This window comes from Myxocyprinus asiaticus, chromosome 13 (genome assembly GCF_019703515.2).
Source record: "Myxocyprinus asiaticus isolate MX2 ecotype Aquarium Trade chromosome 13, UBuf_Myxa_2, whole genome shotgun sequence".
Taxonomy (NCBI): domain Eukaryota; kingdom Metazoa; phylum Chordata; class Actinopteri; order Cypriniformes; family Catostomidae; genus Myxocyprinus; species Myxocyprinus asiaticus.
The window spans coordinates 8,909,677-8,927,000 of NC_059356.1; the positions used below are offsets into that span (position 1 = coordinate 8,909,677).

Genomic DNA, 17,324 nt, shown 5'->3' on the forward strand with positions numbered 1-17,324 from the left:
ATAATAAAAAATAAAATAAAAAAAAACATTCAGGATCTTAGAGGACAAAAATGTCCATGTAAAAAAACTGCCATAAAAATATTATATATTAATATTATTTTCCACTTTCACTGACTTAGATTTTTTTAACCAACATCAGTCCTGATTATAATTACCAAATATTCAGTCATTTTCAGGATTTTAACCCTTTAAATGCCAGTTTGTTTACATAATGCCACTGTTGTTTTTCACACACACACACACACACACACACACACACACACACACACACACACACACACACATTTTCTCAATACACACATATGAAACACACTCTGACATCCATACCAACACAGCCACACAATTTTAGCTGCATCATTTATTCAGTTGGCCTGCAGTGCTCTATAATACAGCAAACAGAAAATAGGGAAAAAGTATGTATTTGCTCCATAGGATAAACATGAGAAAATGGTGCCATTAATTTTTGAAGCCAGGGCTCCGTAATGAAAGCGTAATATCACAGAATTCATGATTTTATACTTTAATGGCACTGGGATCAAATATATATGTAGTATTAATGGGTTTCAATGGGGACATTTTTGTCCTGAAGGTCCTGAGTGTAACTATTTTGTGTACACAGTGTATTATAGATGTATGATGGAACTGAGGTTGAAATATCAAAATTCCCACCAAAACACACACTTTTGGCTAAATTTATGCTGTTGGCATTAACACAGACAAAATGATCGAAAAAACAAAAATGAAAAAGACGAAAATGTCGCACAAGGGTTAATAAAACAAAAACGTCCCTGGACGATGAACAACGTTCAGTTCATCTTCCCACAGCTAGGGGCGGTAAACGGCAGCGCGATCGAGAGGGATCACTCAGCGCGAAGAAGCAGCACTTCATCAATTCGGATGTTGTGGTTTCGCAATTCATCGTGATTCTGCGGTCGACACATAACAGTGATTATGAATAAAGTCTGGGAATAAGTAGTATTTGTTGTGACTGAAGTAGGCAGGCTGATCTGGACTGTGTAGTACGCAGTTATCAGGTTTTTAAGACAGAATAAAGAGTAAATGAGAGATGTCAGGCGGTCTGTTGTCATATGAAACACTAGTGCATGCTGTGGCAGGAGCGATGGTGAGCAAACATTTATTTTATCCTTGTCATACTTAAGTGCGTTCATGTGATATGCTTGGAAATGTTTGTTAAAGCATGTTGTATTGCCCTGCAGGGCAGTGTTACAGCAATGACAGTGTTTTTTCCTCTGGACACAGCCAGAATCAGACTGCAGGGTGAGTTATTATCCTCATCATTCTGCCACTGCAGAAGACTGTGAGTTTATACTTAAAGATCATGGGTTTGCTTTGTGTTGCAGTGGAAAATTGTTATATGATACAGATTGAATGTAATGTCTGTAGTTTACTAATTTATCATTTGTCTTTAGAATGGGCTTTTTATTTTCACCATTATTATTGGAGAGACCGGGGCTAATTGTCACACTTTTTACTCTAGTGTATATTTCTCTGGGTAGGTTTATTTTTTTAGTCACTTTCTGCAGTACCACATAACTTAAAATCTTGTCTGAAAGTTTAACTGTTATTGCCCAGGATAAAAGAAAAGGTTCACTGAATACATGTTGACCTTTTTGTGACAACTTTCCCCAACCTGACTTTTATGAAAAGTACCTTTGTCCTAAAAACACATTTAAACATTTTGATAAAAATCTGCTTTCATAATATAGTTGACCCTTTCCTGAAAGTATGCTAGTGTGGTTTGATTATGTTCACTTGTTTACCAAATGGCTACAACCAAATATAATGATAGTGAAAATGTACTTTGTAGGGTAGAATTCACAAAAATGATTTTCATTTACGAGGGTTTTGAACTAGGTGTTTAAAACCAACATGCTAAACCACTGCTAGAGAAAACACACAAACAAATCTTATTTTTACTGAGATATAGCCTTTGTAACAACTAGCCCCCCTTCAACAGAAGCATATACCATCGATGAACAACCTCAGAGCTCATGGTAGGGCTGTCTTTAAAGGTTTATAAGTTATCTGTAAAAATCAGTTCGTCTATGGAGAAAATGAATGAGATTTTTACTTCCGTAACCAGACTATTGCGCTCTGTTGGTCAGGTGAATTTTCTTTGGGATTATGTCAATGATTTATTTTTATTTTTTTTCTCTCTTTTTCTCCCCAATTTGGCATGCCCAATTCCCAATGTGCTCTAGGTCCTTATGGTGGCATAGTGACTTGCCTCAATCCGGCGATTGTCTCAGTTGCCTCCGCGTCTGAGACAGTCAATCTGCGCATCTTATCACATGGCTTGTTGACCGCGTTACCGCGGAGACCTAGTACATGTGGAGGCTTCAAGCTATTCTTCACAGCATCCATACACAACTCACCACGCACAAATGGCTACAACCAAATATAATGATAGTGAAAATGTACTTTGTAGGGTAGAATTCACAAAAATGATTTTCATTTACGAGGGTTTTGAACTAGGTGTTTAAAACCAACATGCTAAACCACTGCTAGAGAAAACACACAAACAAATCTTATTTTTACTGAGATATAGCCTTTGTAACAACTAGCCCCCCTCTCCCCTATTTTTGTTTGACTTTACATCTTTTAACCAACTTTTAAACTTTAAAACAACTTTACAACTTTTAACCTTTATACATGGATTGTTGACAAATAGCATGGAATCGAACCTTTGTTAAATTCAAATTTGAATGTGTAAGGGAAAGAGTATATTTTAGGTAGAGGTCGACCAATAGTGAATTTTGCAGATACAATAACTAAGGTGGTGGAAAAGGCAGATAACCGATTAATCAGATCCAGTTTATTGTGCAACCAAAATCCCAATAATAACCAGAAGAAAAAAATATATATTTGGTGCACAATGAGGGACTTTTAACTATTAACAAGCCCGAAACGCTCTTATTTTGAAATGGAGACTTGGCTCCAATACTATGCTCTATATTAAAGCATTTACAAAGTTAAGGTTTTTATAGCCTATATACTGTATTTCACCAGATGAGGTTTAATGAGGAATAAGGTTTATTATTAATCACAAGATATGCAGTTGGAGACATGATGAAAAAGTATCGGCATAGATTTTTGCCAATAACCAATAGTTCCAAAAAGCAACTATCGGCATAGATTAACCAGTAAAATGGATATATTGGTCTACCTCTAGTATATATTAGTTAGAGGTCTACTGATAGTGGATTTTGCCGAAACGATAACTAAGGTGGTGGAAATGGAAGATATCCGATTAATCGGTCGATAGTGGATTTCGTCCATACCGATAACTAAGGTGGTAGAAATGGCAGATATCCGATTAATTGGCCGATAGTGGATTTTGTTCATACTGTTATCTAAGGTGGTGGAAATGGCAGATATCCGATTAATCGGTCGATAGTGGATTTCGTCCATACTGTTAAGTAAGGTGGTGGAAATGGCAGATATCCGATTAACTGGCCGATAGTGGATTTTGTCCATACTGTTAACTAAGGTGGTGGAAATGGCAGATATCTGATTAATTGGTCGATAGTGGATTTCATCCATACCGATAACTAAGGTGGTAGAAATGGCAGATATCCGATTAATCAGTCGATAGTGGATTTCGTCCATACCGATAACTAAGGTGGTGGAAATGGCAGATATCCGATTAATTGGCCGATAGTGGATTTTGTCCATACTGTTAACTAAGGTGGTGGAAATGGCAGATATCCGATTAATTGGCCGATAGTGGATTTTCGTCCATACCGATAATTAAGGTGGTTGAAATGAGAGATAACCGATTAATCGGATGGTAGTGGATTTTGTCCATATTGATAACTAAGGTGGTGGAAATGGCAGATATCTGATTAATTGGTCGATAGTGGATTTCGTCCTTACCGATAACTAAGGTGGTAGAAATGGCAGATATCCGATTAATCAGTCGATAGTGGATTTCGTCCATACCGATAACTAAGGTGGTGGAAATGGCAGATATCCGATTAATTGGCCGATAGTGGATTTTGTCCATACTGTTATCTAAGGTGGTGGAAATGGCAGATATCCGATTAATTGGCCGATAGTGGATTTTCGTCCATACCGATAATTAAGGTGGTTGAAATGAGAGATAACCGATTAATCGGATGGTAGTGGATTTTGTCCATATTGATAACTAAGGTGGTTGAAATGACAGATATCCGATTAATCGGTCGATAGTGGATTTCGTCCATACCGATAACTAAGGTGGTTGAAATGGCAGATATCCGATTAATTGGCCGATAGTGGATTTTGTCAATACCGATAACTAAAGTGGTGGAAATGGCAGATAAACAAGCCCAAAACACACTGGGGACTCTTATTTTGAAATGACAGAGACTTGGCCCCGTTACAATTCTCTATTTTTAGGTATTAACCAAATTAAGCTTTTAATAGCCTATATATTCACCAGATGAAGAGTTTTGTATACATTTATTTTACCAGATGAGGTTTAATGAGGAATAAGGTTTATTATTAATCACAAGATATGAAGTTGGAGACTCGATGTAGCACATAACATGAAGGGGAATGTTTCCATATAGTATTTATTTTCTTTTAAAATATATGATTATCTAATAAAAATAACAAAATCTGTATTGAAGTGAGGATAAAAATATGGATGAATATAGTCAATGATGAAATATTTAGATATAGTTAATCCCCACGAGGTGTCAGTGATTGTTTTTATTTCACCTCTAGAGACCGCTGTTATAATGTAGAAACAAAACATTTTAACTGTGGACTTCTCCAGCGATGGCCTCAGAGGAACACTTAGCAATAAAAAAAAAAAAACTATTGCCGTAGATTTTTCTGATAACTGATAGTTCCAAAAGGCAACAGTTGGCACCGATTAATCAGTTAAACCCATATATACTGTATGTCTACCTTTATTTTTGTGTCCTTTAACTGGGCACCATCTCTATTGCCATTTTTGATCTCTCTTTACACCCCTCTTATCCCATGCTCATGGGAAACCTGGAAGTATCAGGAAATTGCCTGAAAATTTCTAGTAACGCTCAGCTCTAGATCGCATATAACTGAAAGTTTTGAATTCATTAGTGATAAATGTAGTTTTTTTTTTTTTTTGCAGTTCACTTAAATAGTGAATTTCTCCTGCCCTGTGAGACGTTCAAATAATGCAGTCTTCCCAGTATAGAATTGTTGTCTCTCTTTAAATATGAGTTCATGAACTGAATTTATAATATTTATGAAAGAGTTAGATGTGTCACTATGTAGGACACTGTTTGACGTGTCATGTCAGCAATGCATTTGTCATTTGTGCTTTCACCTCCATCTGTTTCAGTGGATGAAAGCAGGAAGTCTAAGTCCACCCCCATCATTCTGGCTGAGATTGCAAAGGAGGAGGGCATGTGAGTACTGGATCCAGTGTGCAGGACAGAACGATTTGTTTGTTAGTTTACAACCCTGAAATGACAATGAAGTTTACTAGCAGAATAATTTTCTGCTTTAACAGCATAGTTCAAATTATGTCCTAATTTTCTAACCCTTATGTCATTCCAAACCTTTACAACTTTCTTTTTTCAGTGGAACACAAAAGAAGGTGTAGGGCTGCACAATTATGATCAAAATCATAATTGATGATTACTTATTTTGGGTAGATCCACTGCATGTCATATACTTTATATCAGCTACACATCCACAACAAGCTGAGAACTGTGTTCCTGAATAACTTTATTGCTGATTGCAACATAAGTATACAGTGTAAGACTTGTTGCTTAATCGGTCAACTTCACATTGGCCCTCTTGGAAGCATAAAAAACAAAGCTCTTATTCCAATTTTGAATCAATTTTACACAGAAAGCGAGCAGCGCACATTTCTGTAATTGGTGACAATGCTCAACCGCAGCAAAATCACACATGAAATAGTCAATTAAATAGAAAATTTTGGACGCAACAGGAGTAGACCTACATGGATTACTGTAATTGGCACTTGTCCCGATTACTTAATTGTGACAGCTATAATTGTAATCTTGATTAATTGTGAAGCCCTAACCAGTTGTAAACCTGCCAGGCTGATTATATTTCATCTGCTTTCCTTGTGTTTCAGATTGTCTCTCTATCGTGGCTGGTTTCCTGTCATATCGAGTCTGTGCTGCTCTAACTTTGTCTACTTCTACACGTTCAACACACTGAAGAGAGGGATGATCTCGGACAAGTCCAAACCTGGCACAGATTTGCTCATGGGCTTCATATCAGGTACTGAAATAGTGCTAATCCCTCTCCAACAGTTATTATACAGAATCATTAAGAAGGTAAAGTCAACCGTTTTCCAATCCCTGTTGTTTATATCTCATTAAGGAGCAGTTAACGTGCTTCTGACAACCCCCATGTGGGTGGTGAACACACGGCTGAAGCTTCAAGGGGCAAAGTTCAGGAACGAGGAGCTCCATCAGACCCATTATAAGGGCATATTTGGTCAGAACACCTTACAAATTTTTTTTATCTGTTCAGGTATAAAATAGGGATGGGCATTTTGGCCACTTTGTCTACTCGAGTACTCGGACTAATTACTCGTACTCGTCAAGTACTTGAGGGGCAATGACATTGTACATACCTGTATATATAATAACATGTCTGACAAACTGCTGCATTGCATCTTGTTGTTCCAGTTTATCGTCTATTCATTATTATAGGCTGTTATAAAATAATCTGTTACAAAATGTACAATTGATTGCATAATCAAAATATAATGCATCATATTTTGTCATGTGAAGATTCGCTGCCCAACTCAATGAAAGAATGTGCACAATGCGCGTCTCTGTCTGTTTTCTTTCAGGTTACCATAGTAATCTTAATAAGCATGTACCAGTTTTTTTAGTGACTCTTTGAACCGTCTGTGTGTGTGTGTGTGTGTCTCGCTTCTGTGGGGAAAGCCTTGATGCTCCATATTGTTGTTGCTGTGATGATTCATGAAGTGTTCCATTCAATTCGGAGAGTCAGAATTTCCACCTTTTAACTGGGGAAAATGAAACGGAATGACACTATGTCGGACTTCTAACTTGGAAACTCGTGCGGAAATCTTCAACTCCCATTTCGTCGAGATGCAGGTGTGTTACGTCACGCAAACATGTCGGCACCCAGGGCAGGGAGGTTTACAGTCAGAGTCAAAGTTCTTACATTAAATGATAATAAAACGTGTTTAGCAAACGTTTTGCAGAGACAGGTGTTCAAAACACGGTTAATGTATGTTTATCGTAATGATAGCATTGCAGCATCGTATATCAGTTTGGTTGCTAAGAGACGTCTCTGACAATCAATGTACTCCTCAAAACCACAAAGTAATCAATCTCAAAATTAAAAAATTAAGCTCCCTCTTTGACACGTTTGTGTTTAGTTGTCAGGTAATTGTCACTGAATTTCAATTTAAGTGAAAAGTCACATCATGCGTGATCACCATCGATCATCGTTTTCATGATCGATCATTGCTGCCACATCCGAGTACTCGAGTACTCATGCCCATCCCTTGTGTAAACTTCAAAATGATGTTTACTATGTCTTTTTCCAATTAACAAGCTTGATTGGTCCATTTCCTTTTAAGTAGATGCATGCTTTGTGATATTACCACTGATTATAGATTTTGGTAGCTGTTGCATGTAAAGAAGCAGCGTTAATAATGACATAATGCATAAAGAAAAATTGGTCTGCATTGTGACTAATGTAACGGAAACTTTTAAATCTTGTTTTCTCATCAAAGACGCCTTCTCCCAGATAATAGCCAATGAGGGAGTGGGAAGTCTGTGGAACGGGATGCTGCCATCTCTTGTGCTGGTGTTTAATCCTGCAGTGCAGTTCATGTTTTATGAGGCTATGAAACGAAAAGCAGGACGTGGAGGCAGGAAGGTGGGGGAGAAAAGTTGTCACCATCAATTTGTGAAATTATATGTATTCTATACTTAGAGTTTATCTTGATTAAAAAGGGTGTTTATTCAAATTCAGACACTTTTAGCACTGTGGACTTCTAGAAAGTAAAGTCTCGTTAAAACATTTTACTAGGGTTGCAACTAACTATTGTTTAGATAATCAATTCATATTCGATTATTTCTTCGATTAACTGATTAATTGGATAAAAAAGTTAATTTTATATTGCATTTTATTAAAATGTAATTATTTGAAAAAAAATGTAATAATTATGTTCATACAAATATTAAATTGGAACATGAAATTGGCTGAAGTTGATGAAACACCCATAAATACTCATTCTGTAAATTAACTGAAGTTGTTTCATCTTTTTGTATTTACAGATATCATCACTTGAGATCTTTCTTATCGGTGCCATTGCTAAAGCTATCGCGACATCAGCAACATATCCACTGCAGACAGTTCAGGCCATTCTAAGGGTAAACAAATGTCGTAAAAATATCATCGTCCTGTTTTTCGAATCTGGCTTGCTAGCCATAATTAGTTTCAGGATAATAATAATAATAACTTTATTTTTATAGCACCTTTTAGCAATTTATCACAAAGTGCTTCACAAAACAAAATCAAAACACACTCAGTAAAACAAGGTAAAAACAAAAATTCAGAAAGTAATAAAAGCAAGTCTATACAAATGAGTTTTTAAACGAGACTTATAAACAGACACAGATTCGGCAGATCTAATCTCCCAGGGCAGGCTGTTGCATAATCGTGGGGCCTTCACTACAAACGCTCTTATCACCTTTAGTTTTATATCTGATCTTGGAATAGCCAACAGTTCATGACAAGAAGATCTAAGACTGGGGTGCCCCTGGAGGGCCACAGTCCAGCAGAGTTTAGCTCCAACCCTAATTAACACACCTGAAGCAGCTAATCAAGGTCTTCAGGAGTGCTTGAAGATTACAAGGAGGCATTTTGGAGCAGGGCTGGAACTAAACTCTGCAGGGCTGCGGCCCTCCAGGAACTGAGTTTGACACCCCTGATCTAAGAGGTCTAATTGTTTCATAAGGTCTTAAAATGGTATTCAAATTTTAATTAGTATCAAAATAGACATCCAGATTTCTCACCACCTGCTGAATATTTGTTACCACCTGACTAAGTGCTGACTCAGTTTGAATTTTTTTAAAACCATGACCAATTATAACAACCTCTGTTTTATCAGTATTAAACTGCAGAAAATTACATGCCGTCCAGTTTTGTATACAGTACAGTACAGTACAGTGCATCTGGAAAGTATTCACAGCGCTTCACTTTTTCCACATTTTGTTATGTTGCAGCCTTATTCCAAAATGGATTAAATTCATTATTTTCCTCAAAATTCTACAAACAATACTCCATAATGACAACGTGAAAGAAGTTTGTTTGAAATCTTTGCTGTCATGTGCCTTTTACTGAGGAGTGGCTTCCGTCTGGCCACTCTACCATACAGGCCTGATTGGTGGAGTGCTGCAGAGATAGTTGTTCTTCTGGAAGGTTCACCTCTCTCCACAGAGAAATGCTGGAGCTCCGCCAGAGTGACCATCGGGTTCTTGGTCACCTCCCTGACTAAGGCCCTTCTCCCCCGATCGCTCAGTTTGGCCAGGCAGCCAGCTCTAGGAAGAGTCCTGGTGGTTCCAAACTTCTTCCATTTACGGATGATGGAGGCCATTGTGCTCATTGGGACCTTCAATGCTGCAGAAATTTTTCTGTACCCTTCCACAGATCTGTGCCTCGATACAATCCTGTCTCGGAGGTCTGCAGACAATTCCTTGGACGTCATGGCTTGGTTTGTGCTCCAACATGCACTGTTAACTGTGGGACCTTATATAGACAGTGTGTGCCATTCCAAATCATGTCCAATCAACTGAATTTACCACAGGTGGACTCCAATCAAGTTGTAGAAACATCTCAAGGATGATCAGTCGAAACAGGATGCAGCTGAGCTCAATTTTGAGTGTCATGGCAAAGGCTGTGAATACTTATGTACATGTGATTTTTTTTTTTTCGTTTTTATATTTTTAATACATTTGCAAAGATTTCAAACAAACTTCTTTCACATTGTCATTATGGGGTATTGTTTGTAGAATTTTGAGGAAAATAATGAATTTAATCCATTTTGGAATAAGGCTGTAACATAACAAAATGTGGAAAAAGTGAAGCGCTGTGAATACTTTCCGGATGCACTGTATATGCTGTACAAGCTTGAAGAACATTTAAATCAGTCAGATCATTGGGATTCAGCAACAAATGCAACTGTAGGTCATCTGCATAGAAATTAAAATTTATGTTGGATTTTAGAACCACTGAACCAAGTGGTAACATATATAAAGAAAACAAAATTGGCCATAACAGGGATCCTTGCAGAACACCACAATTTATTGTTGAAGAGGAGATCATCTCATCTCCAACACCAAGATTAAAACCAAGATTTATTCAGCTTTTATCAAAATAACACATCTGACTTCTCGAACTTGCTCACATGCAGGGTAACTGTTCCAGTCAGTATTCCGGTTTTTATGACAAGTTGTCCCTATACGCCATTCTGTTATATGTCCTATTATTTGTATGTCAATTTATACTCTTACCTTGTTTTATATTCTGTGTCTCACTGTAATGTTCTGTGTGCAATTGTTTCTCCTATCACCAAAAACAATTCCTTGTGTATGTGAGAACACTTGGCAATAAATCTCATTCTGATTCTGATTGTAAACATGTCCAGCTAAAGAAGTAAGCCATGTTTGAAGAACATGACCCAGATGCTGTTAAACATTTTATAAAGATCAGCTTTTCAAAATTTTTTAATGAACTTGTTTCCCTTACTTTCTCCTCAGTTTGGGCAATTTAAATCAGATGGTAAAGGAGGTCTACTGGGCAGCCTGAGGAATGTGGTTTATTTACTAATGGACCGAATCAAGTAAGTCCTTCTTAAAAATGTAAATTTGAGCATCATTTACACACACCCTCGTGTGATTCAAAATAGGGCTGCGTATAGATCACGGATGTGATTCTTCTGGATTAATCTGGAATTTCATATTTTTTCCAACCTAAAAATGTGACCCACGTGAATTGTGTAAATATGAAGAAAAAAACAACAACTTCACTCACTCAAACTTCGCTGCTGTTTCTGTGTCACGCACACACTTTGTTGAGAACGCGCGAGATGGAGGCTCCTGGTTTTCGCCGTCAGGACTTCATACAAGTAAGACAGGTTTATTTTAATTCATCAAGAGAAATAAAATGATCAGATATAAAATGGCTTTGAATCGTTGTCACAGTTGCTGACAGGTTAAAAATAGCTATTGGTAAGCTGCAATTACTGCGTTACTGACGTGATATTTGCAGTGAAATCGTGACATTCATCTTAAAAACTCATTGCCAGTATATCGGACCGCTTGTATGTGTAATCATAAAACCCTGCTGATACAGTGCAGACATTAGAAAATGTTCAGTTTAGACTAGTTTTTCTTAGGAAATGAACTTGAGTTACGGATGTAATCGAAATGGACATGACTTTTGGCAGACTGCTCTCTGTAAAGACTGTTAATTTAAATGCACAATGCAGAAATAATACTAGCCACAAGATGAAGAGGGGTCGGCACTTATAAGAACACGTAATATTCATTGTCATTTTCACATTAATGTGTAAAAACCATTGTGACCATTTGTAAAAACCAGCACTTACAGTTGAAGTTAGAAGTTTACATACACTTAGGTTGAAGTCAGTAAAACTAATTTTTTAACCACTCCACAGATTTAATATTAGCAAACTATAGTTTTGGCAAGTCGTTTAGGACATCTACTTTGTGCATGAGTAACTTTTCCAACAATTGTTTAAAGACAGATTGTTTCACTTTTAATTGACTATATCACAATTCCAGTGGATCGGAAGTTTACATACACCAAGTTAACTGTGCCTTTAAGCAGCTTGGAAAATTCCAGAAACTTATGTCAAGCCTTTAGACAATTAGCTTCTGATAGGAGGTGTACTGAATTGGAGGTGTACCTGTGGATGTATTTTAAGGACTACCTTCATACACAGTGACTCTTTGCTTGACATCATGGGAAAATCAAAAGAAATCAGCCAAGACCTCAGGAAAACAAATTGTGGACCTCCACAAGTCTGGTTCATCCTTGGGAGTAATTTCCAAATGCCTGATGATACCACGTTCATCTGTACAAACAATAGTATGCAAGTTAAAAACCATGTGACCACACAGCCATCATACCGCTCAGGAAGGAGACTCATTCTGTCTCCTGGAGATGAACGTAGTTTGGTGCAAAAAGTGCAAATCAATCCCAGAACAACAGCAAAGGACCTTGTGAAGATGCTGGAGGAAACAGGTAGACAAGTATCTATATTCACAGTAAAAAACAAGTCCTATATTGACATACCTTGAAAGGCTGTTCACATGCAAGTGCACATGGGGACAAAGATCTTACTTTTTGGAGAAATATCCTCTGGTCTGATGAAACAAACATTTAACTGTTTGGCCATAATGAGCATTGTTATGTTGGGAGGAAAAAGGGTGAGGGTGAGTCGCAGAACACCATCCCAACCGTGAAGCATGGGGGTGGCAGCATCATGTTGTGGGGGTGCTTTGCTGCAGGAGGGACTGGTGCACTGTCACAAAATAGATGGCATCATGAGGAAGGAAAATTATGTGGATATATTGAAGCAACATCTCAAGACATCAGCCATGAAGTTAATGCTCGGTCGCAAATGGGTCTCTCAAATGGACAGTGACCCCAAGCATACCTCCAAAGTTGTGGCAAAATGGCTTAAGGACAACAAAGTCAAGGTATTGGAGTGGTCATCACAAAGCCCTGACCTCAATCCGATAGAATATTTGTGGGCAGAACTGAAAAAGCGTGTGCGAGCAAGGAGGCCTACAAACCTGACTCAGTTACACCAGTTCTGTCTGGAGGAATGGGCCAAAATTCCAGAAACTTATTGTGAGATGCTTGTGGAAGGCTAACCAAAACGTTTGACCCAAGTTAAATAATTTAAAGGCAATGCTACCAAATACTAACAAAGTGTATGTAAACTTCTGACCCATTGGGAATGTGATGAAAGAAATAAAAGCTGAAATAAATCATTCTCTCTACTATTACTCTGACATTTCACATTCTTAAAATAGTGATCCTAACTGACCTAAGACAGGGAATGTTTTCTACGATTAAATGTCAGGAATTGTGAAAATTTAGTTTAAATGTATTTGGCTGAGGTGTATGTGAGGTTCTGACTTCAACTGTACATGAAAGCATGTTGACAGGAAAACCCATCCAAAACTCTTTAAAAACGGCAAACGTTGACCTGAGAAAATGGTATGATATCTGTTAATGCAGCATAATGGAATTAATTAAGATAGAAATCATGATGTAGCTTTGCATGCCATATCGGCATTAAAAACAGCCTGCATTGACTGCTTCTAGTTAGTACTACACAAGTTAATGGCGCCATCTAGCGGCTGTGTGCGGGAAAACACTGAGATGACAGCATCATTATGAGATGATCCAATGTTGATCATATTACAATCCAAATCGCAAAGCCTGTCAAAATAATTCCGTCTCAGATGATTTCTGTTTCCTAACTTCTGTGCTCGGTTTGGGTGGTTTTGTGCTGATCAACTATTATATTTGTTAACACTAGGTATCGTGCACTAACAATTAACGATAATTTTTTTTACAGCATTTATTAGTCTTTGTTAATGTTGGTTAGTAAAAATACATTTTTTCAGTGTTAGTTCCTAGTGAATGTTAACATATGCAACATTTGACACCCCCCCCCCGTGAAGTCAGCTACATTTTCCTGCTTATTTGTGCTTAGCCGAACACATGCCTGATAGATATAGATTTCCTGATTCAATTCCGATTCACAAACTTGTAGTTCAGTTCTGATTTCGATTCGATATCAATTCACATGGCTATATCTAAGTTATAATGTTCCTTTTGCTAACATCTGAAAGACATTCTTCATCCCTAATCAGCAGATCCCTAACCTAAAACAGTCATTTTCTAGGCTATTTAAAAGCATACATTTTTTGAAGAGCAAAATGAACACGTCGACATGGTCCGGTGAAAGACGGGACTTGACTCACCTGAGGCGGATATCCTGCAAAGCAGAAAATTAATATACAAGCATGCACAGATTTAATAAAAAAACATCCGACTCGCTTCCCACTCCACCACCGAAGTGATTTTATAGCTACTTTGCTGAGTTTGTTTGACTAGCAAGAGGACATTTTCCTGCACGCGCCGCGAGTGAGAGAGGGAAGACGCACGTGCAGCCTGAGGTGAATATTTAAACGTAATATTTTTAATGTAAATGTGTAAAAATGTTGAATAGTTTAATGGGGAAAATATTATAATATACTAGTAATTCCAGTGTCGACTAGCAGCATCAGAACCGTTTAGTCAACTAGTCTCGCACATCCTTAGCTAAAACCGGTACTGTCTCTTTTAGAAAACTGGCATTTCTGTAAAGAGCGTCTGTAAATGAGTGCATATAAACAAGAGAGGACTTGAACAGCTTTATCTCATCCATGCTATGCGTGATTAGAATTAAATGTTTCTTTTTTTTTTATATCAACAACTGAATGTAAAGAACAGAAACTGTATTAAACAAGACATTATTGAATGACAATTGGGTCACGTGGATCTCGTCTTTGGACACAAATTATACAGAACAACTTTTACTCTCAACACGTAGTGAAAGGATCTCGCTACTGAACTTCACCACTATACAAAATCACTGGTGAGTGAAATCTGAACATTTACCAGCCAGTTGCCAAATATATACAGTACATTTTTAGTTTCATAGCATTAAATTGGTTGGAAATGCAAGCGATTTCCTCTCATTGTAGTAGTGGGTTGCATATAGAGTAAACGATCAATCTTGGGATTTAAGAATCGATATTGAGATCATTCAAATGAACATTACATCGGAAAATCTGAATATTTTTACCCACCCCAATTCCAAAGCTTTATGACTTTTTTTCTTCTGTGGAACACAAAAGGAGATGTTAGGCAGAATGCTTAAGCTGCACTTGTCCTTTCAAGCTTCAGAAGTAGTCCATACAGCTTGTGCGCTATAGTCCTGAAATCTCAACTGTACTCTAATGTAAAATCACAATCAATAATCAATGGTGAATTGTTTTGATAAACTGGAGTCTAACCTTTGTCCTCCTCTCTGTCATAGGAGACATGGATTGTTGGGCCTGTATAAAGGTCTAGAGGCAAAGCTGCTCCAGACAGTGTTGACAGCAGCGCTCATGTTCGTCGTGTATGAGAAGATAACTGCAGCCACATTCAAACTGATGGGCCTTCAGAGGAAACTCAAGCACTGAGATACTGTAGCCTTCACCACTGAACCATATGAACTAACAAGAGAAAGACTAATTCATTACTACCTCTCAAGAGGAGGAGCTCAGTGCATCCCATCACTCATTGCTCCTCTAACACTGGATAATCTGGGTATGGTCTCAATTGCACCGTCACATAGTTCAGTTTAGTGATTTTAATTTTGCTTAAAATCGAAAGGGTTTTGGCAAATTGCTTTAAAAAAAAAAAAGTACATACACACTCAAATTTCCTTTATAAACCTCTTTCTGGATTGCAGAGAATCTTGCTTGCAGATATAAAACTTGGTCCCTTTCACATCTCAAAGTCTCGCTTTGACTTCCACATGAACAGCATTGCAGATAATTTATTAATTTGCATAGAAAACAATTTTAGAGAAGTAATTTGTTATGGATTACTTTTTAAGTATCTTGCCCAATGCTGGTAGATACACGTATCATGAGTGTTGTTTTGATTTGTACACAGATTTATTTACTGTGTTTCGAAACGTCCATGGTAAATCAAGGCACTGCAGTTGATGTGTGGCATCTGAAAGGGCCTTTTAGAGCAAAAGGCAAAATCTGTGTTAATAAAAGCAGCAAGACTTAAATTATAACAACATATTAATATAGCTCAAGCATACACTGCCTGGCCAAAAAAAAAGTTGCATACTCTAATATTTTGTTGGACCACCTTTAGCTTTGATTACGGTGCACATTAAGCGTGGCATTGTTTCGAAAACCTTATGCAATGTCACATTTCCGCCCAGAGTTGCATTCATTTTTGGCTGAGATCTTGTATTGATGACGGGAGAGTCGAATCACTCCGTAAAGTCTTCTTCAGCACATACCAAAGACTTTCAATGGGGTTAAGGTCAGGACTCTATGGTGGCCAATTCATGTGTGAAAATGATGCTCCCTGAACCACTCTTTCACAATTTGAGCCCGATGAATCTTGGCATTGTCGTCCTGGAATGTGCCCGTGCCATCAGTGAAGAAAAAATCCATTGATGGGATAACCTGGTCATTCAGGTACTCAGCTGACTTCATTTTATTTCTGCATAACGTTGCTGAGCCTAGACCTGACCAATTGAAGCAACCCCAGATCATAACACTGCCTTAAATCCAAACGGCGACTTTGTTTTTTGGCCAGGTAGTGTATCATGATGGGGGTCTTGCTTTTCTGAATTTAATGGCAAATGTTTGATTTTCAGAGTGAAACTGGAAAGTTTTTTTAAAGTGCTACAGCAGGAAGATTTATCAGATCGAACGTTCAAAGGTCTGATTAGATCATGCGGTCATTAATTAATTAGGCACAAATTGTACCGTCCTTGGATAAATAGTGGAGCTTTATCATAGATAAGAGTATGATGTGCTGCTATGTCACGTGAGACTAAAGATTGATCTGGGGAATCAAATATATTTATTAATTATTGTCAATACTATGGCTGGAGGTATGTTCATGTGTCTAGTTTCAGAACCACGATTGGAGCAAATCCATCACATTAATAGTCTTTTCTGATCTTTGAAAGGATTGTCAGTGAGAGTTTTTAATATAGCTATGATGACTACTATATGTGGGACTGTTTATTAAAGTTGTAACATACAGAGAATGCCATTATATTAAGTGTACTAAAGTATTCAAATCACTATATCAATTAATGAACAAACTGATTTGACTGTATTAGTTTGCATATATTGTGTCTTTGTTGAATTAAGTTTACATCACTCTGAAAAGATGTTTATTCAGCACACATTAGAGGCATTTTAATAACACAGGGCTCAATATATATAGACGCAACTAAAAACAAAGTACATTTCTTGGTACCATACTAGAGGTCTACCGATAGGGGGGTTTGCCGATACCGATAACTAATGTGGTGGAAAAGGCAGACAACCGATTAATCGACCGATAGTTAAAATCAATTTATAAAATTATCAAACATTTCTTAGCATTTCCTTACTATGACGGGTGCAAATATTGAGGCTAAAAAATCCCAATAACCAGAAAAGAAGTTTTGGTGCATAATGCGTGACTTT

General features: G+C 37.5%; 1 protein-coding gene across 1 annotated transcript; it reads left to right on the forward strand.

Moving 5' to 3' along the window:
- Nucleotides 1-884: 884 nt before the first annotated feature.
- On the forward strand, nucleotides 885-17,206 carry LOC127450395 (peroxisomal membrane protein PMP34). The gene is made up of 9 exons (XM_051714482.1): nucleotides 885-1,123; nucleotides 1,218-1,278; nucleotides 5,336-5,402; nucleotides 6,101-6,249; nucleotides 6,352-6,468; nucleotides 7,748-7,893; nucleotides 8,295-8,390; nucleotides 10,779-10,861; nucleotides 15,146-17,206. The coding sequence occupies exons 1-9, from the start codon at nucleotides 1,067-1,069 to the stop codon at nucleotides 15,291-15,293; spliced, it is 924 nt and encodes a 307-aa protein (XP_051570442.1). The 5' UTR covers nucleotides 885-1,066; the 3' UTR covers nucleotides 15,294-17,206.
- The last annotated feature ends 118 nt before the right edge of the window (nucleotides 17,207-17,324 follow it).

What these genes read in the sequence shown, in the direction of transcription:
- LOC127450395 (XM_051714482.1), top strand. Translation starts at nt 1,067, where the DNA reads ATGTCAGGCGGTCTGTTGTCATATGAAACACTAGTGCATGCTGTGGCA. An exon ending in ATGCTGTGGCAGGAGCGATG is followed by an intron (nt 1,124 to 1,217) that starts GTGAGCAAACAT and finishes ATTGCCCTGCAG; the next exon opens with GGCAGTGTTACAGCAATGAC. An exon ending in CAGGACGTGGAGGCAGGAAG is followed by an intron (nt 7,894 to 8,294) that starts GTGGGGGAGAAA and finishes TTGTATTTACAG; the next exon opens with ATATCATCACTTGAGATCTT.